Genomic DNA, 23639 nt, shown 5'->3' with positions numbered 1-23639 from the left:
TGAAGCTGCTCAGGAAATTGCTGTTATTACCAGAGACTATGGAGTGGGGGGTGCAGTAAGCAAGTAAGAGCAGGCAGATTTTAGAAATCCTGCAGATAAATTGGTATGTGAACTTTTTGTACTTGGCTCTCCTGTGCTTTGGGCTCACTCTTAACTTCGAATTTTCATGCAAGCGCTCATGTGTGGCATACCCTCAAATGTCCCTATTTTCCAGGGACAGTCCCGGAATTTCAAAAGCCAAACCCCCAGCACTGCCAGTGCTGAGCTCAGGAAAGAGGAAAAGCCAGTGCTTGTCCTGAGCAGCTGCCACAGCGGTGGCGACTGCGCAGGGGCGCCGACTTATAAAAAATATTGGGGGGGCCCATACCGGGGTCCTGCCCCAGGAGGTTAGTGAGTTTTAAAGTTTTTTAAAAGTATTTAAAATTAGTGAGTTTTAAAGTTTTTTAAAAGTATTTTAGAGTCACGCCGGGTCGCCCCCTGCGCGCTGCCCTTCCGTCGCGTGCTCCCTGGCGGCAGGATGGCAGTGGTGCTTTTGCATGCAAGAACCGGCCTGCCCTCCCCAGGCTTCGCGCCGGGAGGCGGCCACCCCCTCCTACCAACGTCACCTTAGCCGAACCCAGGAAAAAAGCCCCGCTCCGGCGGCAGGAACTCCCGTCCCCTCCATTCTCCCCTCACCCCGGTCCCTCGCCGGCGATGAATACGCCGTTCCTCGGCCCCGCGGCTCCATTCCTTTCTAAAGTCCCGCCGCTGGGGGTCTTCCTCTGACTGACCGACCTGCCCGCCCCTTCTCAGGAGCTCCCGGTCACTTTGGGAGGCGCGCGCCGGAGTCCCCTGCGCGGTTTTTGGCAAGGTGCCTAATAATTTTCTTAAATTATTGGGGGGGCAGAGCCCCCCCAAACGAATTTTTGAGGGGGCTCGGGCCCCCTCAGGCCCCATGGAGTCGGCGCCTATGCGACTGTGACAGAGCATCCTGTTTCCTCACCATGGTCTCTCCATGGCTGCCCCTGCTGGCCACCTCCCTTGGGTAGTGGCTGCAGGAGAGTGGGTGAGAAGGAGAGGAGAGAAAATTGTTTTAGGTAACTTTATGGCACTGTTCCAAGATAGCCTTTTAAAAAAATGTTTACATGCATAGGTGAATAAATACATGAGTACACTGGTACCTCAGTGTTAAGGATATCGGGTGGTTGCTCGAGAGCAATCAGGCAAGATGCCTCACTAGTCTGTTCTAAAGCCTTCTTATTGGTGCTAAAAAAACCTTTAGAATGCAGAGCGCCTCTATTCCATGTCTTGGTCATTCAGTGGCAGAATCTGAGAGTGGGCGGTCCTTAAATCTTCCCCAGCAGAGTAGTTTCTTGATGCCCAGTCTGCGCCTCCCCTCTCTGCGCGAAAGCCTTCTGCGCAAGGAAGGCTTGGGTAAAGGGGGACCTCCCTCCTCCCTGCTTTGCTCAGGCAAGGTGTCCTGGCACCGCCTTGCATCCTCCGAGCCCTGCATCTCCTCCCCACTAGAGGCGTGGCTTCCTTCCTCCGCTGAGGAAGTGCTGCTTCCCACGATCTTTGGGGGCTCTCTGTAATCCATCCGCCTTTTCCCCTCTTGCCCCTGAGCCGAAGGCAGTTCCCTGACACTCAGGTTACAGACTCCACTAACCCAGAAATAGTACCTCGGGTTAAGAACTTTGCTTCAGGATGAGAACAGAAATCGTGGGGCGGCAGCGTGGTGACAGAGGGAGGCCCCATTAGCTAAAGTGGTACCTCAGGTTGAGAACAGTTTCAGCTTAAGAACAGACCTCCAGAACGAATTAAGTTCTTAACCCGAGGTACCACTGTACATGTCCACACATGTCCACAACAGACTTCAGGTTTCTGGAACTTTCAGAGGACGAGGAAGTAATAATTGAGGGGAAAACAACACAAAGCCCAAATACATCCCCTCAATCGAGCCTGGATAGCTCAGTTGGTTAGACCGTGGTGCTGATAACACCAAGGTTGCAGGTTCGATCCCTATATGGACCAGCTGCATATTCCTGCATTGCAGGGGGTTGGACTAGATGACCCTCAGGGTCCCTTCCAACTCTACAGTTCTATGATTCTATGAATCACTAAACACTAGTGTAGAGGTTTGGACTTTGGCTCCATTGTGACACAAATGCATACTTTTTTAGGCTGCTGAGATTTCAGAAAGATGACAATCGGTACTTACAAAGCCGTGAGACCTTAGGGGCTTTTCTTAAAATTAAGAAATCAAGAAGCATAATTATTGTTAGTGCTTGGGCAATGCTTAGTATTGGTTTGAGACTGAAAGTATTTATGGTGGATGTGGCAAGTTCCCTAATAATTCCATGTGAAATTGTTTTCTATATAGAACGCTACGTCATCTTTGTGAGGGACCATGAGTATAGCATTCATGTGCTGTTGTTATGTTTGGATATTAGCAACACTCCGAATGATTCATTCCATTGTATTTAGCCTGTTTCCTTAAATATCGTTCTGTATGCCCATGCTTTATCTTAGTTGTATTTATTCGTCTTGCCTTCAAAAGGCTAGAGTTATTGATGTAACTGTATTGCCCTCTACTGTTCAGTATCTATTATTGCTACAGAGCAGTCATGGAATACAGTAGTTTGACTTGCTGGTGGCATATGCAACTGTCTTAACTCTGACATAAGAGATCAGACCTTACAATATGTGATCCATCAAGCCAAATGCAGCCCACAAACTTCATTAACATATTGGTTTTTGCTGCATACTTAGGATTGTAAAAACTGCCATGGTCATGTGTGAGTGTCAACCTCCTGGCATGCCAAATAAATAGCTGGTGGCTTGTGTTTCGCTTGTTCAGCCATAAGTTGTGCAGGCTTCCTACTATATCTAGGGACTAGCTTGTTTTTACATAGCCTGCATAACTTGTGACCCACCAAGCCAGATCCAGCCTATACCCCTGAATATTGTGGTATGTCAGATCCTTGAAAATTCTCTTTGTTTTTGCAGCCTTGCACAGATAGTAAATACAGGAGATTTATTTATTTGATTTATCTATCACCCTTTAGCCAAATATCCCAGGGCGGTGCACAACATTAAGAACATAATTTACGCAGCATAATTTTAAAAAAATACAGAACATAATAATACACAGCATAATTTTAAAAATTATCATAATAACAGCCCCCCTCCCAACATTGAACAGGCCATAGCTTATTTAATGGCCAAAGGCCTGAGTAAAGAGGAATGTTTTCGCCTGGCGCCAGAAGACATGTAATGAAGTTGCCAGGCAAGCCTGTCTGGAGAGAGCACTCCACAGACTGGGAACCATCACAGAAAAATCTGGTTCTCGTTTTGTCACCCTCCAAACCTTTTGGGGATGGGGACATAGAGAAGGGCCTCAAATGACAAGCATGGGGTCCAGGTCAGTTTGTATGGGAAGAGGCAGTCCTTAAAGTATTGAGGTCTTGAACCATGTAAGATGGCACAGGTCAGCACCAGCACTTTGAATTGGGCTTGGAAACTAATTGGCACATGGTGTAGTTGGGCCAGGATCGATGTTATATGCTCAAACCGTCTTGGTCAGTTTATTGGCTCTCATCGAGTCCATTACCGAGGCAAGACACTGGTCCAGCACATCCACTGCTACGCCTGCAGATGTAAAGGAAAATAGAGCTGTGTCATCAGCATACTGCTGACAACACCCCCCAAAACTTTATCAACCACTTGGTTGACTGTCTACACAGCTGTTGACCTGCATTCGACTTTATGGGTTGCAAACTGTTGTGTGACTTTGGCATAGCTGTTGAAGCTGTTGATATCCATGAAACTATTCATAAAACTACTCCTAGCTGTAGGCTTACAAAAGGCTTTTCTTTTTAAAAATCACAAGTTCTTTTCTTTCCACCACCCTCGCAAATGTCTACATGGATGATGCAATATCTTGCAAAAGTACCTTGATGCCTTACTCTGATATGGTAGGGCTTCAAGAAAGTGATATTTCATCAGCTAGACAAAACTTGGGGCTTAGACATGGGAACCAGGTTCAAATACCATTTGAACCCTGGATTTTGTGGACTGGTTCACATGTCACGGCAGCTTATGGTTTATGACTTACAGTGAATGAGCAGCATACTGGAACGGACCTTGGCTTCCGTTTGCGGTTTGTTTGGAGAGAAACAGACCTGTATGTGACAGTTTATTATCTCCCAAGGCTGCTTCACAGTATCTAGTCTTCTCTTTGCCATAATGAGTAAAACACTTTTGCTAGTGCCATCCAACATAGCATTGATACAGGCCCCGTTCCAGTGAGCAGATTTGACCACGTGAAGAGGACATGTGTGCATCATTAGTATTTCAACTTTTTGCATGTTTTAAACTATTGTTGTTGTTTTTTATTGATTTGTTTTATCCTTTTGTAAACTGCTTTGTGGTGTGTTGTTGTTTTTACAATCAAGCAGTGCATACATTTTATTAAATAAATGAATAAAACCAATAAGATCACCTTGCATCCTAGGGTAATTGCCAGAGCCCCGGCATCTGAGCAAGCCCACTTACGTTCGTTTGTTTTTCCACTCCAAGCAGCAACATCAAGGAAGATAAGGGCAAACTTCCTCTTAACTGCAAGGCTCTTTTGAAAGGCACTTGTGTGAGTCCTGCCTTTTTTTTTGCAGTAAAACTATGATTATTTCCCCTTTTCGTTGTGCAGAGAATGGCTTTCTTGAATTGGTTGTAGACGTAAAACCATGACAGCTGCTCACGGAAATAAGGGAGGTTTTTTGTCTTAGAAAAGCTTTGACTTCATTCTCTTTTTAAAATTTCATATAATACTTGGTGGTGTATTTTCTTGCCATTGCCTTAGGAGAAATGCTTTTCAAAATGAAAAAGTTCACACAAAATTTGGCTATTGCAACAAGTAGCTGCATGGCAGGACTGGTTCAGCACCTTGAAAAACCTCAATTTCACTTCCAATCAATATTGTCACCACACAAAAAGTGCTTAATGCGGTTAGAAGGTATAATGAGGTGGCAAGTCAAATGAGAAAGGTGTCTTGCCAGCCGTACCTTCGCTTCCTTTTCTTGTTTGTTACTGATGGATATCATGTTGTGAAACATTCTTGGGAGGAAGTTTTTGGGCTATTCTGAGAAAGCATTTCAAAACATAAACCGCATGTTGTGTCTCTGCCTTGGTAACTTATATAAGTACATACAGATGTGCGTTGACCTTAATCTATTCGTTTTCTAAAAAAGTTTGCTTAGAGGAAGGTATAGAAATTTCATCAGCTTTGCAATTGAAACATTGGTTTGTTTTTATCCGAGTGGGAAATATATATACAAATAACTTTTCCAAAAGTGTGCTGTTTGGGTTGGAGTTTGTACTGCAGGTTATTCTTAAATGTATTTCAAGATAATAGGTTGACTCCAAAGAGTGAGAACTTGCATTTTTTTTCTTTCTTCCTAAACACGATTCCATGTCTCAAAATACTTAGAAAAAAGTCAAACTAAACAATAGGTTCCATTGAGGTCACGGACCTAGTTGTACAGATATTGTGAAATCGTATTTCACAATATGTGAGTTCTGCCTACTCACTTTTATAAATCCCAAATGTAGTGTTATGTATAACACAGCTAAAGCTAGAACTAATACGTGTTTGCACATTGTTCTTTGGAGCTCAGAAAAAGACTGAAAAGACCTATAGGGTGCAGTACAAGGGGCCTGTATGGAATTCTGCCACTAACTCTGCCTTTGTCAGTGTCAGGGACCAACTCTCCAGTGCAGTAGCAGAACTGGCTCTCTTGCTGCTGACACTAATATCATGTCTGGTCATGGAAGATATGAGAACCATGGTTTTTTTAGAAGAGAAGCGAGAGAGATGGTGTTCCTGTGCTGGTTTCTCATCTCCTGCATGAGAGAACTTGATTCATGGGATAACACACCAGTAATTACTAGGGCTATGACATTTTCAACTAGATGGCAGATTTAAAAAAAAATAATGCTTTATTTTTATACAAATAAAAGCTGCATGTGGCAACGGCATACTTAGAACAGGCATTCCCTCCAGTATAAAAGTGAAGGGAAGATCCCTTCTTCTAAGAATATATCTGCAGCACCTAAGGATTTACGGTAGGTACACCCAATGAAATCAATCAGATTTTATAAAGGTAAAGGTAAAGGCACCCCTGACCATTAGGTCCAGTCGTGGCCGACTCTGGGGTTGCGGCGCTCATCTCGCTTAGTCAGTCATAATTAACCTCCATTGATTTCAGTGAGTGTGTTAGCTCTAGGTCTGGGTACCACCTTCTTCGTCATAGCCAGATATATTCAGATTCCATACATGAATTTTTCTACAATTCAAAGGATTAACTAGTGACAACACTGATAATTATCATTGCTAATTACTAGCTTGTCTGCAGCATTTTGCTCAAAAATCACATTTGAAAATACTGTCAATATCTTTTTGCCTTGTGAGACCACATTTATAAAGGGAAGAGTACCTTTGGCCAGACTTAAGTCACCAGACTTCCTTCCTCTTCATTGCCAAGGATGAAGCCACAATGGGAGATCATGAGATACTGCTCTGAAATGTCAGGACTTTGCAGATAACTTGTGACTCTTTGCGGCATTGACAGTACCCCAGCCTAAATATACGTATGTCTTTTCCAGAGGGTTAATGACAGGCTGATGGCTGAATCTTAAGCTACTGTACATTGCATTTACCATCTCTGTGCAATGGAAGGGACATTGCTGGACAGTAATAGTAATATCTGAAAGTACCTGCAATGAAATATAAAGAGTTTGTCTGCACCAACTAATTTTCATGCCCTTTGTATTTGCAGATACTTAAGTAGCTTGTCCCATTACTCACACATCTCATGATCCTTGATAGCTGGCACTTCTACTTATAGTGTCTCAGCAGGAAAGTTAGTAACTCACCAGATACTAACTGCAGAAAGTTTGGTGCTTGGTTTCTCTTGCTTAAAAGGACAGAATTCTGTATTATCCTTTAGCATGAGCCAACAAGAACATTGCAAAAGGTGGAGAAGAGCTTGTATCGTGTAGTAATAAAGAGGGTGGGATACAATTGATGGTCCAAATCTCAACTCAGTACAGTGGTACCTCGGTAAAGTACTTAATTCGTTCCGGAGGTCCGTTCATAACCTGAAACTGTTCTTAACCTGAAGCACCACTTTAGCTAATGGGGCCTCCTGCTGCTGCCGCGCTGCCGGATCACGATTTCTGTTCTCATCCTGAAGCAAAGTTCTTAACCCGAGGTACTATTTCTGGGTTAGCGGAGTCTGTAACCTGAAGCGTATGTAACCTGAAGTGTATGTAACCCAAGGTACCACTGTAATAGCTTCAGTCAAGACACTGTCTCAGCATCAACAGTAAAACAGAAGTAATAGAACTGTGTTATCATCCAGGTTTGATTTTTTGTTTTTGTTTTAATATTATATACTCTCTGCTCTGTGTGTGTATGTTTGTACAAGTTTTTTATGTCGACGATTATGTATTGTTTAATGTACAGATGGGGCACCAGTGGCCCACCAGATGCTGTTAGACTCTAACTCTCTTAACCCCCAGCAAGCATGGGAAGATGGTCAGGGATGATGGGAGTTGCAGTCCAACAGCATAACAGGGGCCATAGTTTCCCCATCCCTGGTTTAATGCATACTGTATTGGGTTCATGATGGCGAAACCTCGGGCACTGAGGGAAGACGTTATTTCCCACCTCCTTCTTCCCCCAGTTTCTCCATCTCGTGACCACCTTTGTTCAGCATGCAAGGAGTTGGTCCAACCAAAAGGCTATGGCATGGCTAGTGGGTGAGACAGGCAAGCAAGCAAGAAGGTGCTGGGCAGGCAGCTGCAAGGAGGCCCACCTGAAAGTGGCTCCAGGCTAACTGCTCCATCTCAGCCCACCGTGAGGAACAGGGCTTTAGGGCGCCATTCCTCACTAGCTTTACATTAAAGGGTGTTGAGTTAATATGAGCCAGTTCTTTAAGCCTTTATCGTGTAAAACTCTTAGTTTTTTCGGCTTGACTTCAAATTTGCTATTACAATAATGTTTATAATAGGCACATGTGGCATTGGTACCTTTTTGTAGACCCAGCTTTTCTTGCTCTTAGACTAAAAATAAAGCGTCCAGGAAAATAGCAGGAATATAAATAAGTGAAATGAACATAGGTTGGATATTGCAAGTAGATGGTTTTAATTTGCTTTGACTATATTTGTATATGTTCCTAAAGAATAGATATTGTGTTACATTTCTTCTTCAGACAAATAACAACGTTGCTGATTGCCATGAGTCTCAAACCAATTAACATGTCAAACACGTGATTTTTAGAAGAAGAAAAATACCACCCTTAAAAGTCTAAAAATCAGGCTGTTTTTCATCTGTCACTTCATGCTACCTAGTACTAGGCTCACATGGGAATGCTCCTCTAACTCATTTCTGATGTTTTAAAATCTATCAATCCTTAAATGGAAGGAAGGACACTGCAAGAGAACTGGTAATGGTGTTAACTCCTGTTCCTTTGCTAGCTTGAGCTCTGCCACGGTTCCACACCTGCACGGGCAGCTGTCACGCGCCACGTGTTCACTGCTTGTTTTACTACAGAGCAACTGCTTTTAGGTCCCAGTCCACAACTATTTATAACATCAGGAGGTATCAGAACTCCCACAATGAAACATACCACCTAATTTTCACTTGATATGTCTCTAAAAATACTACAGGTAGCTTGTGCCATCCAAACCTCAAGTTCCAATCACTGTTCCTGCTTCTGGGTTTCATACTTGGGAGAGTTATTGCCTTATAAAACTAGGTACTGCCTTTTACCACAATATCTCTAATTTTATAGACACATCTTTCGTAACAGCCAGTTTTTAAGCTATTGCTTTACTTTTCCTACTGGAGAGTTTTTTTAGCTGAATTTATAAAATATATGTTTTTGTACATATCTACCCATTCTTCAGTCTCTTATTCCATGAATGACTTCCCTTGCATGCTTACTAATTTATCATAGTTCACCCTTAATCCAAGCAAGGTTATTAAAGGTAAAGGGACCCCTGACCATTAGGTCCAGTCGTGGCCGACTCTGGGGTTGCGGCGCTCATCTCGATTTATTGGCCGAGGGAGCCGGCGTACAGCTTCCAGGTCATGTGGCCAGCATGACTAGGCCGCTTCTGGTGAACCAGAGGAGCGCACGGAAACGCCGTTTACCTTCCCGCCAGAGCGGTACCTATTTCTCTACTTGCACTTTGACGTGCTTTCGAACTGCTAAGTTGGCAGGAGCAGGGACCGAGCAAGGTTATTGGTTTCTGCCAAAACACAGCTGCCTATATGTATGCTTGGGATTTAAAAAAAGCAAGCCCATCGTGATCCAGCGACCCCCAGATTCTGAGAAAGGAAAGCACGTAGGTACAAAAACACAAACAAAAAGTCCCAGGATCAGGATGCAAAAGAACTCACTAATGGAAAACAAAACAGTATGAAAAGTAAACCAGAAGAATTACAACAAAGGGTTTTTAGGATGCAGATGTTGCTGATGGTGGATAGCAACCCCTCCCTCCTTCCTCTTGTACAACATGCTATTTTCTTCTTTGTTTTTTAGAAGCTAAGAGACAGGGTGTTTTTTTGCTTAAATCACTGACTGGCTTCCTACTGAACAGAAGTGCCATTCTTAGCCGCACCCTGCATCTGACCTCCTCCCTATCTTGGTTGCTTACCATCTGCCCAGCTGTGGTAGTTTCATACTCTACTGTTTACCAGCATACTGCATATTCTTGGAGATGTATTATGTGAGCCACATGGTATATTGGAAAGTCACACTGGTAGATTAGGCAAATCACCCCCTTCTTGTGACAGGAGGCTTTTATATATAAACAATGATTTTATATAGTTCATTACCTATGAAAAAGCAAAGATGATTACATGCTCCCTTCCAGGTATATCCCTTGTGCCAGTCATAGGTGTTAAGGGTGAGTGAACTGGAGTTAAACATTCAGTTTAATTTTATCTTGCTTCTCTGTCTAAGTCCTAAATCACAAAGTGATTCACTCTCCTGCCTGGGCTCCTGAGATTCAGAAAAAGAAATATACATAACTGCACCCCATGATAAAGCAACATGGACAAACAAAGACATGAAACCGAATTTTAAAAGCAAATACAATGCCAGTTTTTCTCTTTCTTGTGGCTACATGTGCTACATCACCACTCCAATCCACGCCACTCCTGGAAGAATAAAAATATTAGCTCCTTTAAAAAAAAAGAAATAGTTCATGGTTTTTACTGTTACCAGTGTTTTCTGAAATAGAAACTCTAAGCACGTTTCAAATGTTAATTTGTGTTCACCTTTTTCCATTTAGAGATGTTGAAAGGGGAGACAGCTGTGTGTCTCCTATATCACGAGAGCTTTCCTCAGGAGCTGTTTTGACAGCGCTCGATAGTGATATGCTTCCTTGACGTCTTAATATTTTCATGATTGTTCTTTTGTATCCTCTACATGCAAAGAAATAGATAAAAGGATCCAAGCAGCAGTTTAAATTCATCAGGAAAACAGTGTAATGGAGGGTCTTTTGGAAGATTTGCCGACTGCTGCATGGAATGATATCTTTAAGCACAATCTTCTTAATCATGTATACAATAATGGCAACATGATACGGAGTAAGACAGATGACAAAGACAACGATGATAAAAATAATTGTATTAAAAGCCTTCTTGTTGGTTCCGGACTTTTCAGCTAGCGGGTTTTCTCTTGCAATATGGCAGAGCTTGCAACTAATTTTAGAGTAACAGACTAGTATAATCCCAAGGGGGAATGCATACCCCAGAAGGCAGGCTCCAAGAAGTATCCAAGGGAGATTTGCAATTCGTTCAAAGTTTGGGTATTCCATGCATGTTATTCTTTCTCCTTCCTCGTATGACATTTTTTGTAAAAGCAATGGAATGGTTTGGGCAAGTACAAGAAACCACACAAAGCAACAGATATACGTGGCACATTTAACTCTTCTGATCTTTGTGCGTAAAGGATGAACCACGGCGACAAACCTGTCAATGCTCAGGCATGTCATGAAGTTCACAGCGGCATAAATGTTGATGTAAAAGACAAGTGCTGAGAGTCTGCAGAGTGCTTCTCCAAATGGCCAGTGAAAGCCCAGTGCGTAGTATGCTATTCTTCCAGGCAACGCCGTAGTGAAAAGAATGTCTGATACAACAAGATTCGTTGAGTAAATAGTAGTAGAATTCATCTTCTTTCTGTTCTTAACGATTACAGCCAAAGCAAGTGCGTTTCCAAGCATTCCAATTAAGAAAATAACACTGTAGAACATGGGCAACAGGATATGTGCCGTATCGCTGTGCTCATATAGGTCGCAAGTTGAATTATTAGCCTGATTGGCTGTCGAGGCAGCGGTGGCCCAGGCTGTTGCCATAGCTGATATATCCAGGAAGTTTAGGAGACCTAGAAAAACAGAAGAAAGGGGGTGGGGGTGTTGTGTTTAATATAGGCAATCATATTTTTCATTGCAAGTGGTCAATAGGTTAGCCTTGTGTAAAACCAAGTAGTTAAATTAGTAGTTATATTATTTCTTCTTCTTCTTTTAAAAAATATAATTCCAACTCTTTAAGTTTGGATTTCAAAACAGCAATCTATAGAAGATCAGAAGTTTGAAATGAGATAAAGCAAGTTAACAACTTGAAAGGAAGGGCCAAAAGCCATGCCTCTGGTTTCTTCGGGATTAACCTAAATGCTCACTGGCAGTATTAATAAATGGAGAAATCTGCTTTCTGAAACTGACACCATGACACAAGACTTGGAACAGTATGACAGAACGAACTTTCTGTCTCAAAAGGATTGTTGGCAGACCAGGTCAACTAAATCCTTGCCATGCTGCAAAATACACTGTCAAATCTTCTGATATGGCTATTTTTTTTTCACCCTGTGAAATATTGCCCATGCACTCTCCCTGGGAATGGAAATTCCAAAGACCACCCATCCCAATGGCATGCAGTCTCTGGTAACTACCTGACTAACTTCTGTCTGTAATCCTCACATCAGTCTTAAGAACGGAAGCAGTTGTGTGCTATTAAAGGGAAAGTGATAAGCAAACAGAGGTGGGAGCTCAAAGGCCAGGGAAGCAGCCAATAATATATTTATTTATTCCTTTACTTTTTTAAAAAAACAAAAGCAGTCAAAGCTTTGACTGCAGCTCTCTAGCATTTTAGAAGTAGGTCCTGAAGATGTACTTTTCCAAAAACGAGTACAGTATTTTGTGTGTGAACTTCTTTCATGTGAATTGAGCCTTTGCATTGTTTAAAGAGTTTCTATGCTCTCCCCAAACACCTCCAACATGCTCAGACTCACTTCTTCACACCCATGTACACCCTTTGTTTCATGGTGTGTTGAAGGGGGAAATAAGTTTGTGATATTATTTTATGATTGCACGCCCATTAAGAACCCTCCCCCCGCCCCGGTAAACAAACCCACCTCTCACTTTCAGCACAGTAGCTCCTTATTTACCAAATGAAACTTTGCACGTACTTCATAAACCTTTTCACTAGTCCAACAATGCATGGCTATGGTTGTATGAGGGGAAAGAAATGAAGTCTAGGTTCATTCATCTACACTCCACAGTGGTTAGAAAGCTTGCAATGGTTGGTTGTGGCAGCAGAAGTGGTTGTGTGGCTTTCAGCTCCCAAACTTACATGGAGTTTCACTCTGCTCAGTCTAGTGTGTTGTATAGTTAGCAACCCTCAGCCACACAGATTGCTTCACGACTGTGTTACAAAGCTGTCTTGTGGCACAGTTAATAAAAAAAGGACATTAGTTCAGTTTGTAGTAACATTATTTCTGCACCTCACTAGCTGTCTTGGATGATGAGGGTATATTCTTTGATTTGTAGTATATCTGCAGCAGCAGCAACTTAGAGCTCAGTCCATAGTGTGTTTATTGAGAATAACGTTTTGTGCAAGTACAAAAACTAACCTAGCTTGGGGGGGGGGCGGGTGGAGACAACAGATGTAGAAAAGAGGAAGGAAGAGACTTTGCTGGCACAACTCCTAATGATTTTTTGTTTCAAGTGCAAGGGAGCTTTTAATAGGAGACATGAATAGATAGAACTGCTCCTCCCAACTTTTGTGTATTTCACAATATTATTTATATGTGATTCCTAATTTTGGGGTTTCCAGTAGTTGCAATGTTAACAGCAGTTTGCTTCAAGTGTTTTTGAATTTGTTGTGCTTAGAGAAATAGCAGTGCCCTGAACTAACCAGGGGCTTTATGTGCTGAGAAGCTAGCATCTGTATTTGTATCCCTAGACAGAAATGCATGAAATAGGAGCTATAGATGTGATCCCCCTATCTCACAGCCAGCAGAGCATTTGCACAGCTCTTTAAGGGAAGCTGGAATCCTCATTATCTGTTTTGATGGGCTGTGGGAATTGGTGGGCTGAAACGCTCCTCCATTTCAATAATTTCTGCATGGTTATAGTTGTGTATGGAAGATGTATTGGACAGTGAGAACTCCACAAATAGGCTGGGTTATTTGAACAGGACAAAGTTAAGTATGCGCTTGATTAAACTGTGAAAAGTCCCCCTCCATCCCTCTTCTCACTCTGTGGCTGATTGGTGCAATTCTAGCCTTCTTTAAGGGTTGTTGCACACACACACAATGTCAAATCAGAGCTCACAACTGCAAAATAAAGAAGATTTTGTAACATTTTAGTATGTTTTTCTGCTTAAGTATACCGGTTCTGTTACATATTCTGTTCAAACTCAATACATTAATCAAATGTCCTTTTCCAGATTTTTGTGTCCGGGGGAAAATTGCGATAGATAAAAAATAAGCTTTGTAAATTTATCTAGTTCATATAGAAGAAAGCCTGTCAAAATATCAAGAGAGGATGAGTGAAGTAAATGCAGGTGTCCATACACAAAATGATACTGAATTATTGCCAATGTGAGGTTAGGATGGCCAGTATCTAATGGGGACATAGCATATGGATATAGTTGTGTGCAGTTTTGAAATGTGATTGCCTGTGAAAAGTGAAAAACTCTTAGTGTCATATCTATTAATGTCTTGAATTGGCAGAGAACCCTAGAGATGTCAAAATGAGTTGCTGAATGCATTAAACATACATTCTGCAGTGATACAAACCAGCATGTATATAACCTTTCACTCTAATGAAGTGGTTAAAAGATACACAACCATAACCCTCAACTTGTCAGATTTGGTACATTAAAATAAGATTTAACTGTCAAATATACATAAAGTGCAATGATCATTATCACAGTGAAAGCAATAACAACACTTTTTGAAAGTGTATGATTTGCAGTTGTTCTTAAATAAAAAGTCTGAGGCTGCAATCGTATGCACATTTATCTTAATGAGTGCCGCTGAATACAGTGTAACTGAGTTTTGAATATAAATATAAGTGTGTACTGTTATTTTGAGGGGGGGGTCAAACTTAATGTGGGATAAAATAGATATGAGAAAATGCATTGTGAATATTACTTTTCTGCCCCACTTAAAAAGCCAAAGTATATTACAAGGTCACTGTTCATTTAACATAAATAACAAAACATTGTGAAGCCTATTAATACACCACTTGGAGTGAGATCCAATGTTGTGTATGGAGTGAGATCCAATGTTGTGTGAGCGTTCACACACATAACAGAGCTTCTCTTTCCTTTCCTTCACCCTGTAGCCCACTGTGTGTGTGCCAGAAATCTGCTCCAGAGGGTCGGGTGACACACAGGGGAACCACGTGTTGAGATTCCTGCATATCAGGGGGTTGGACTAGATGATGCACAAGGTCCCTTCCAGGTCTACAATTCTATGATTCTAAGAGAAACCAGGGATCCTGTTGTTCCACTAGCTTCCGTTGCATGAGTAGGCAGGCAGCTTGGATGTTATCCGAGGACTGAAGCCCCCTGTCAATGCTTACTTGGAAGTAAGCTCCAGTAGGCGCAGTGTCTGTATAAACGTGGACTGGTTTGGATCATGTGGGGACAATCCTATGCATACCTCTTTGGGAGTAAATCTAATCAGTGGGGGGTAAGAACAAAAGAAGAGCCGTGCTGATCAGAACAGGTAGCTAAAGAAAAAGGTAAAGGACCTCTGGATGGTAAAGTTGCTGTTGCTGCTCTTGTGAGTGCTAGGAAGACCGCTCCCTCTCCAGCCAACTCCATCAGGCCTAAGGGACGGGGCCTGCACTCACCACCACAGCTTAAGAGGCCTGAGACTGGGAGTGGCCGCTAGGACCACATAACACCGGTCGAGAGATCTGCATTGGCTCCCAGTACGTTTCCGAGCACAATTCAAAGTGTTGGTGCTGACATTTAAAGCCCTAAATGGCCTCGGTCCTGTATACCTGAAGGAGCGTCTCCATCCCAATCGTTCAGCCCGGACACTGAGATGCAGCGCTGAGGGCCTTCTGGAGATTCCCTCACTGCAAGAAGTGAGGTTACAGGGAACCAGGCAGAGGGCCTTCTCAGTAGTGGTGCCCACCCTGTGGAACACCCTCCCTTCTGATGTGAAGGAAATAAGCAGCTATCCTATCTTTAAAAGACAACTTCAGGGAAGTTTTTAATATTTAATGCTGTACTGTTTTTAACACTTGATTGGGAGCCGCCCAGAGTGGCTGGGGAAACTCAGCCAGATGGGCGGGGTATAAATAATAAATTATTATTATTATTATATCAAGTCCAGTCAAAGGCGACTATGGAGTTGCGGTGCTCATCTCGCTTTTCAGGCCGAGGGAGCTGGCGTTTGTCCACAAACAGCTTTCCAGGGTCGCGTAGCCAACATGACTAAACTGCTTCTGGCGCAGCAGGACACCATGACGAGTGCCAGAGCACACAGAGATGCTGTTTACCTTCCTGGCCACAGCTATTTATCTACTTGCGCTGGCATGCTTTCAAACTGCTAGGTTGGCCAAAGCTGGGACAGAGCAATGGTGGGAGCTCACGCTGTTGTGCAGATTCGAACCGCCAACCTTCTGGTCGGCAAGCCCAAGAGGCTCAGTGGTTTTAGACCGCAGCGCCATGCACATCCCTCTGTGATCAGAACAAAGCCCATCTTGTTTGGCATCCTTTACGCATAGTGGCCAAGCAGATGTTTATAGGAAGCCCAAAAGCAGGACACGAGTCCAACAGCACTTTCTCCATTTATGTTCACCTGCAACTGGTATTCACAGGTATACCATTTCCATTACTTGAGATAGCACTCCACCATCATGAATAGGCTAGCCTCATCTTCCACAAAATCATCTAAGTCCCTTCTAAAGTCATTGTGTGGCGCCCATCACAACATGTCAGCAAATTCTGTTTTCTCATGTGCGGTGTGAAAAAACACTTCTTTTTGTGTCTCCTGAAATTTGCAGCTTCATTGGGTGACTCTGAGTTCTAGTATTAGAAGAGAACGAGGAAAAAATCTCTCTGCCTACTTTCTCCACAATGTGTAGTATTTTTCACACCTCTGTATGTCCCTTCTTGATTGCCTTTTTTCTAATCTAAAAAGCACCAGATATTGTAAAACATGCATAGGGCTGGACTACTTTAGAACAATTTTCCCAGGGAAGACATTTTAATGCATCCTAAAAATAAAAAGTTTTAAAGAAAAAATCCATTTTTAAAAGGGAACTGTAAAGTCATTATCGCATTCTTTAAACATGAATAGTGATTAAACTAGTTTGTAAATAACAGCTTAATATTACTTCATATCCTATAAGTACCTATCCTTTATTCTTTAAAAACTTGTACTGAACCAGTTGTTTTTTTCTAGTACTCTTTTAATATAAGGCTTAATTCCCGGTTCTAACTCCCACCCCAATACCTATATTAGAAACATTAACAATGTTGCAATTGAAATTAAAGTTATTTGTATTCCTGCAACAGATGTTAACTACAGTCCTACTACTACATGCTTCTTATTTTTCAACTTATAGAAACATTTTAGCAAGAAAAGCAAACTCTTTACAAATTTAATTTACCTTCCCCTCGACTTCCCTCCCCTCCTTTCTGCAGTTATTTCTTTCATATCTTTTTGTTACTGCATATCTAATTCAAATATATTTATAAATTTTCCTTTATCCACCCCTTAGTTAGCTCTTACTGCACGTGTTTATGTCAATTCTGCTAATGTTTTAATTTGTTTACAATATGTCCTGAAATAATCAATAAATTTCCCCCCATTTAAAAAAGTCTCTCTTCTTGATTTCTTATTCTTCTGAGAGGCTCTCCAGCCCTACATATTCCCTTAAGTTTAATTGCCAATTTGCTCTGCTACATCCTTCTATGAACATTGCTGCATCATAAATATTCTCCACAAATTGCTTCTCTCTCCTGTCTAAAGAAGTGCCTGCTTCATAGTCACATCAGAAAATTTTACTCCCACAGCTGTTTAACTGCCTTATTTTGAAAAAGAACGGAACATAGTATTCCCTCTACTCACTTTATCAGTAGTTTAAGTCCTCTGTTAAGTCCTCTGTGTGGTGCTTGCACTTGCTACACATTTCAGATGCAACTGTTTCCCCTTTGCGTGTTGTTCTTAGGAGTGATTAGGTCAGACTACCCTTTTAAGGAGTTGATGGCATTTCCCCTCCCTATGGCTGAAGTATACCTAAAAAAACAGTATGGGAAGTGACAGCATCTATTCACCTCATGTTTTTCATGCTTCGTTCCCCCCACCCACCCAAGAGTGTTAACGGCATTTAAAAAAGAAACCGACAGATCGTGGCTTTCATAGACCAAACCTTACTTCATCAGTTCTCCCCCCAAAAAAAGAAAGTCAGAAAAGCAGAGGGGGAAGTTAAAATTGCTAGATATGATATCTACCGTAAGATGAAGGCGTTTATATTTTCGCCTGATGGGCTATGGTGTGGATGCTCAGCACTGTTGCAGATATCATAATCTCAGCACAAGCGGTTCTTGAAACCAAGGTCCAGACTTCATATCATGATGGCAGAAAGGTATCGTACTTTTCCGGGTATAAGACGAGGATTTTTTTTTTTTTACTGCGGCAAGGCCTTTTTTTGATTGGGTGTTGCAGCGGCATTTGGGCAGGCAATAGGCAGTAGCTGGCGGTGAACGGTTTCTTTGTTGCTCAACAACTCTGGACAATCTCCCCCCATTTTCTAAATTTTGAGTCCCCCAAAATACACGGGGGCTTGTTCTCCTCATTCAAATATAAAATAGGAATGAGAGTGTGGTCTTCCTTTAGCAGTAAGAGAACACCTAGGGCAAGCAAGGGCACACACCCACAAATAAAATCTAATTAGCTAGACAAGAAAGCCAACTCAAAACAGAAGCTGCCACACTAAAAAGGGAAGAACTGTGACGTCTACTTGACATTTAGCCAATGTTTTGTTTACTTAGAAACAAGTATCAGGTTTTGGTGAAAAGTGAGGTTTTGTGGGGTAGATAGGTTTTGTATATCATGGTCTGACTAAAGAACTTAAAGCATCTCGTGGGTTTCTGTGACAAAAAAATGGATTTTTTTTTGAAAGGGCCGTGGTGCTGTATTCTGTATTGTCTGTTTTGTGGGGTTTTCAGGACCTCCCCGACTTAAAAAAGAAGAAGTTGTGTTACATAATGAATGGGATGATACAAGCCTAAACTAAAAAGCAGTCATTCCATAGGAAATTACCTGGGGTATCTATGTATGCCAATTCCCTGAAGCATCTCTTGATTTTAGTGTGGGGGATTTTGTACAAGTAAATTCCACACCAGTTAATGCAAATCAGTCCATGAGTTGTAAATGTAATCAAGTCTGCGGTCATATCTGTTCAGTTACTGACAGTTAACTGGTGTTAAGAGGCAAGCTATTAACATGCTATGTGATGTGCCATTTTTAATAAGCTGTCACCTGCTTAGTATTTTATAGTGTAGTCTTTCCAAAAAGCAATGAAATGCTCAGGTGTTTGTTTGTTTTTTAATGTAGACATGTGTAATAGGTATGAGTTACTCGTGCATAAGCTGGTGCCTTTCTCGGTTAATTTGCCTTGTTAAACCTTTCTGACTGCACAGCCCTTCTCATCGCAGCTGCCTCAGTCACTGGCAGAATCCGTCAGTGGGCGTTTCTTGAACCTCTTGCAACATAAAAGTTGTTTGACACCCAGTCTCCTCCTCCTCTCACTGCGCGGGAGTCTTCTGCGCAGGGAAGGCATGGGTAGCGGAGGACCTGGGCTCTCCTCACTGATGTCCAGTGAAGAGTCCTGGAGCCCTCTCTCCAATTCCCCCATCTGCCCCCCTTTATCCCTGGTGTTGTGCTGATTTCCTTCCCCCTCTACTGAGCTGTTTCTCCCCCTGCTGCTGGGTCCTTCGCCAGCATCATCTGGGAGCCTCCCCTTCGCCTCTCCCTCTGATGTCAGTTCCCTGACAGCATGTGATCAAAATACTGTGGTACTTAGTGTGACTTCAATGATGCATTAAACATGATTTGTGGTGCTCTTGTTTGTACGTAAGAAACATGTTTCCAAAGTTCACTGCCGTGAAGCAATATGGCAGCTGCCTCAGGTTGGGGCTGCAACAACCCCCAAAGCTAGCTTGCTAACAACAGTGGTGTAACTTGGGGTCTCAAATTTTAGCCCTGTGCAATGCCAAAATTTGGTGCCCCCTCCTGGCCCCTCACCTTCCATTCTACATAATAGTTGCAGAGCCCCCTGCGGTGCCACTGACGTTCTGCACCCAGTGTGACTGAACTGGTTGCTCTCCTCAAATCCATCTCTGCTCCTAATCTACCCTCAGGTACAGCAGAAGAGGTTGTTCCACTGTGAGTCCACTCAGTTTCTGTCTCTGAAATTACTGTAATTCCAGGCTGCAAAATGTCTTAGGCCAGGCCTGAGCATCACACATGCTGACAATTGCAAATTTGGTTAAATATACAGAGGAAGCTGCTTTTAAATCCAAGTTACGTAATCCACAGTGCCATGACATTTATTTGCAGCTGGATTCTGTCAAATGCCAAATATCTGAATGCTTTTCCATACAGTTTTACCCTTTCCCCTGATATGTTCAGTTTTGACGTGCATTCAACATTTGCCTCCCCACCATTGATACATATACCATGTGATCAGGGATGATGGGGAAGTCTGCTGATCATGGGAAAGTCTCTTTTGCACTGTCTGTTGGAAAGAATTATAGTCTCAATCTGGCACGGTGGCAATCACGCCCGGTTAGGGGGTGCGATCGGCATGGCTGCGCTCACGCCCAGCCGGGATTTTGTCACCCCACCCTTTTTATTTTTATTACTACACGACACAAGCTCTTCTCCACCTTTTGCAATGTTTTTGGTGGCTCATGCTAAAGGATAATACAGAATTCTGTCCTTTTAAGCAAGAGAAACCAGGCACCAAACTTTCTGCAGTTAGTATCTGGTGAGTTACTAACTTTCCTGCTGAGACACTATAAGTAGAAGTGCCAGCTATCAAGGATCATGAGATGTATGGGTAATGGGACAAGCTACTTAAGTATCTGCAAATACAAAGGGCATGAAAATTAGTTGGTGCAGACAAACTCTTTATATTTCATTGCAGGTGCTTTCAGATATTACTATTACTGTCCAGCAATGTCCCTTCCATTGCACAGAGATGGTAAATGCAATGTCCAGTGGATTAAGATTCAGCCATCAGCCTGTCATTAGCTCTCTGGAAAAGACATACGTATGTTTAGGCTGGGGTACTGTCAATGCTGCTAAGAGTCACAAATTATCTGCAAAGTCCTGACATTTCAGAGCTCACGCCCATCCGGGATTTTGTCACCCCCCCCCCCCCAGGGATGACACCCGGGGCGAACCGCCCCCCCTTCCTACACCCATGACAGAGGTTTATAGAGATTTATAGTATGGAAAAAGAGGATAGAGAGAGATTCTTCTTTGCTGAACTCAGTACTAGAACATTGTACTAGAACTCAGCTTTTCACAGTAAGATCAGGACAGACCAAAGAAAGTGCTTATTCACACAGTGCATAAATAATCTCAGGAATCTGCTGCCATTAGATGCTTCGTGGGATAATAGATCTATCAGTGGTTATTCACCATGACTTGTAAATATAGGCTCTTTGTTCAGAGGTAATGTTAATACTAATGACTGAGGGAAGGGGCAAACAACAGGGAGGAGCTGTTGCCTTCATGCTTGCTTGTAGGCTTCCCAAATGCTTGAAGCTGCCACTGTAAAACAGGATGCTAGGTGAGATAGACCATTAATCTGTTCCAGCAGAACCTTATAGTCTTATTTTGGTGCACATGGAGACAAGGCTGAACTTTTATTATAGACAGTATCACGCACTTTGACTAGGTTTTTTCAGTCTCGTGAAACCTCTTCTGTAAGTAAACATATTACTTAACAAGAAATGGGCATTGTGATAGAGAGTTGCAAAACCTCAAAAGCACAGAGAATAAGGAACTACATGGTTAGGATGCTTCTGGAGAATTTTTTGCCTGTGCATCTTTGTTATCAAAGACCTGTCCACACATGGCTTCATACAGATGGAATTATAGGGGGGAAATACAGCTGGCATTCGATTTCTTGTCTGCCATACGAGAACCCCTGCACTACCAGAACCTTGGTTGCGATTAGTTGTTGCCATGTTACAGACAGAAGACATACTGGGCTCTCTTATCTTTTTCCAACATATTAGATAGGACTGCATTTTCAGTTTATACTGGTATTTTCCATATTAAAAACCTGTTTACATGCAAGGGCATCACACTGACTTGCATTACACGTGTTAGAACGTTATTTTTTTTTTATGCCCTTAGAAATATACCTCCCCGACAATTTTCTGATGTGAGGATCTTATGCCTCCCTCCCCAGGCCAATGCTCTGTTGATTTATAGCAAAACAGATTACCAGTAATGTACATCTGTTGGGGGCTTTAGTTCCTGAGACTTGATGCTGACTTTAGAAGACCACTGGCTACCTCCTTCAAATGAGGTAGCAGCTCTCTGAGGGCTCTTGTTGTAACTGAAGGAGGAAGCCAAGATGAGAGTTGTCTCAAGCCAGCATTGACTGGCTTTTGAGGAAATGTTGGTGTTCTATTTAATGGTTTGTTTGTTTACATTTAGAAAGCTAGTAATACTTCTGTAAATAGTGACTGGCTTAAGACCACACAAAATGTTCATGAGTTTCCTGGATCACATTTTTTATGCGTTGCACCACAGTCTTGGCCTCAAGCCCCATCAGCAAAGCCCCATCAGCTGCCTGTCTCAAAGGGGTTTCCCACAAAACCAGTATGGCAGTAGCACTATTCTCACAGAGCCATTGCTCCCGAGCATGTCCAGTCACTAAAGATAAAATCAGTGAGGCAGCACAGCAGAGGAGAAAATGCATATCACCAGGTTTGTGAAAAGCAGCACAAGAAGCAACGACATTTGGCTCCTTGCTGACCCAGCTGCAGTTTCCTCCTCAGTATTGCTCTCTATCCTTTGAGGGAAATGATGCTAAGAGAATGTATGAGGCAAGAGAACATTTGGTCATTGTGGGAGAAGGTGCTTAAGAGAGAACAAAATAACTCAAAGTAACTTGTGTATGTGCAACAAAGTGGGAGAGCCAGAGAAATGCTACGGAAAAAAAATAACTGGGTGTGACCTTGCTGCAATAAAAAACTTCTGTGTTTTGGTCTTGCACCTCTAAGCACATAGTTTCATGTTTTTATTCACAGAGACACTAAATAGGTGGTGATGTATCGTGAAGAGGGCTGTGAATCAGAGTTTTGAAATTCCTGTTTTCTTGCTTTTCTTTTACTTGAATTTGATAAACTGCTCCCTCCCCACCGCCCGGAAATATTATGTGTATTATGCTCTTTTGCTGTTTGTTCTTTAAGTAAAAGTAGCTACTCAAGATAAGCTACCATCGTTATACTGAAATATATTCCTACTGCTTTTATAGAGCACAGTTTTCTAAGCAAGTCTTTCTGTGAAAGCCAGTTCCTACTTTCTGTCTCTTGGTTGTTCTTCAAAATAACCAAGTATGATGAAGAAAAATGTATCATGCAGAAAAGAGGCAGGTGAAATCCCTCACCTCTGACGTGCTAGATAGGGGCTAAGATGAGAGTGGGCCTGGTTCATCATTCTTCATCCAGCAATAGCAGTTTTAATGATGGACTACAGGGTTGTGTAGATGGGAGGCAGGCAAGGGTCTTTCAGCCTTCTGGGTTGTTGTCATCATATGCTAATCTGGGGAGGGGAAAGCCTCTGGTCATTCGTAGAATTTTTGCTCTAAATAAGATAGGCACAGCATTTAACATTTTTAATAGACCAAGAGACCTGTTTTGACTTCAAAATCAGTCAAGGGAGAGAGGCTGAAACCTTTTTTGTACAAATTCTATTGACCCCCATTTTTGTACTGTATTTTGTCTCAACAGCTTGGGCCCTGTATTTGCTCTTTTTGTACCATTTTATTGCTCCATTCCAAGAGTGCAAGTGACACAAATTCTAGGCCAGTTTTCCATCACAAACAAGACACTGGTCTATATATTGGGTTTGCAGGTACAGTATGTATTGAATTGCTTGCTTTTCATTTACTTAGCAGTGCAGCAACTTTCATTTCCTTGCAGCGTTTTCCAGAACTCCCCCGTATTATATACGCTGTTTCCAAATATTTAGTCTGAAGACACAATAGAATTGTTTGAATTGGGAACTTTTCAATTAATGCTGCAGTGCATGGAGTTG

The 23639-nt window shown here is 42.3% G+C and overlaps 2 protein-coding genes across 2 annotated transcripts in view; one reads left to right on the top strand and one right to left on the bottom strand.

Moving 5' to 3' along the window:
- UBAC2 (UBA domain containing 2) overlaps positions 1 to 23639 on the top strand; it is a 77629-nt gene that overhangs the window by 25386 nt on the left and 28604 nt on the right. Inside the window, exon 5 of the mRNA XM_082218821.1 lies at positions 23333 to 23456. Coding sequence (XP_082074947.1) covers positions 23333 to 23456 — 124 coding nt within the window. The remainder of the gene's footprint in view (positions 1 to 23332; positions 23457 to 23639) is intronic.
- Positions 8159 to 18908, bottom strand: GPR183 (G protein-coupled receptor 183). Its single transcript, XM_082218813.1, has 3 exons — positions 17807 to 18908; positions 17424 to 17591; positions 8159 to 11432 (listed from the first exon to the last, which is right to left on the bottom strand). Exon 3 carries the CDS (start codon positions 11401 to 11403, stop codon positions 10321 to 10323), a length of 1083 nt encoding a protein of 360 aa, XP_082074939.1. The 5' UTR covers positions 11404 to 11432; positions 17424 to 17591; positions 17807 to 18908; the 3' UTR covers positions 8159 to 10320.

Source organism: Podarcis vaucheri (genome assembly GCF_965113315.1).
Source record: "Podarcis vaucheri genome assembly, chromosome: 4".
Taxonomy (NCBI): domain Eukaryota; kingdom Metazoa; phylum Chordata; class Lepidosauria; order Squamata; family Lacertidae; genus Podarcis; species Podarcis vaucheri.
The sequence above is the reverse complement of the archived record's forward strand: the minus strand, read 5'-3'. Positions and strand labels throughout refer to the sequence as shown.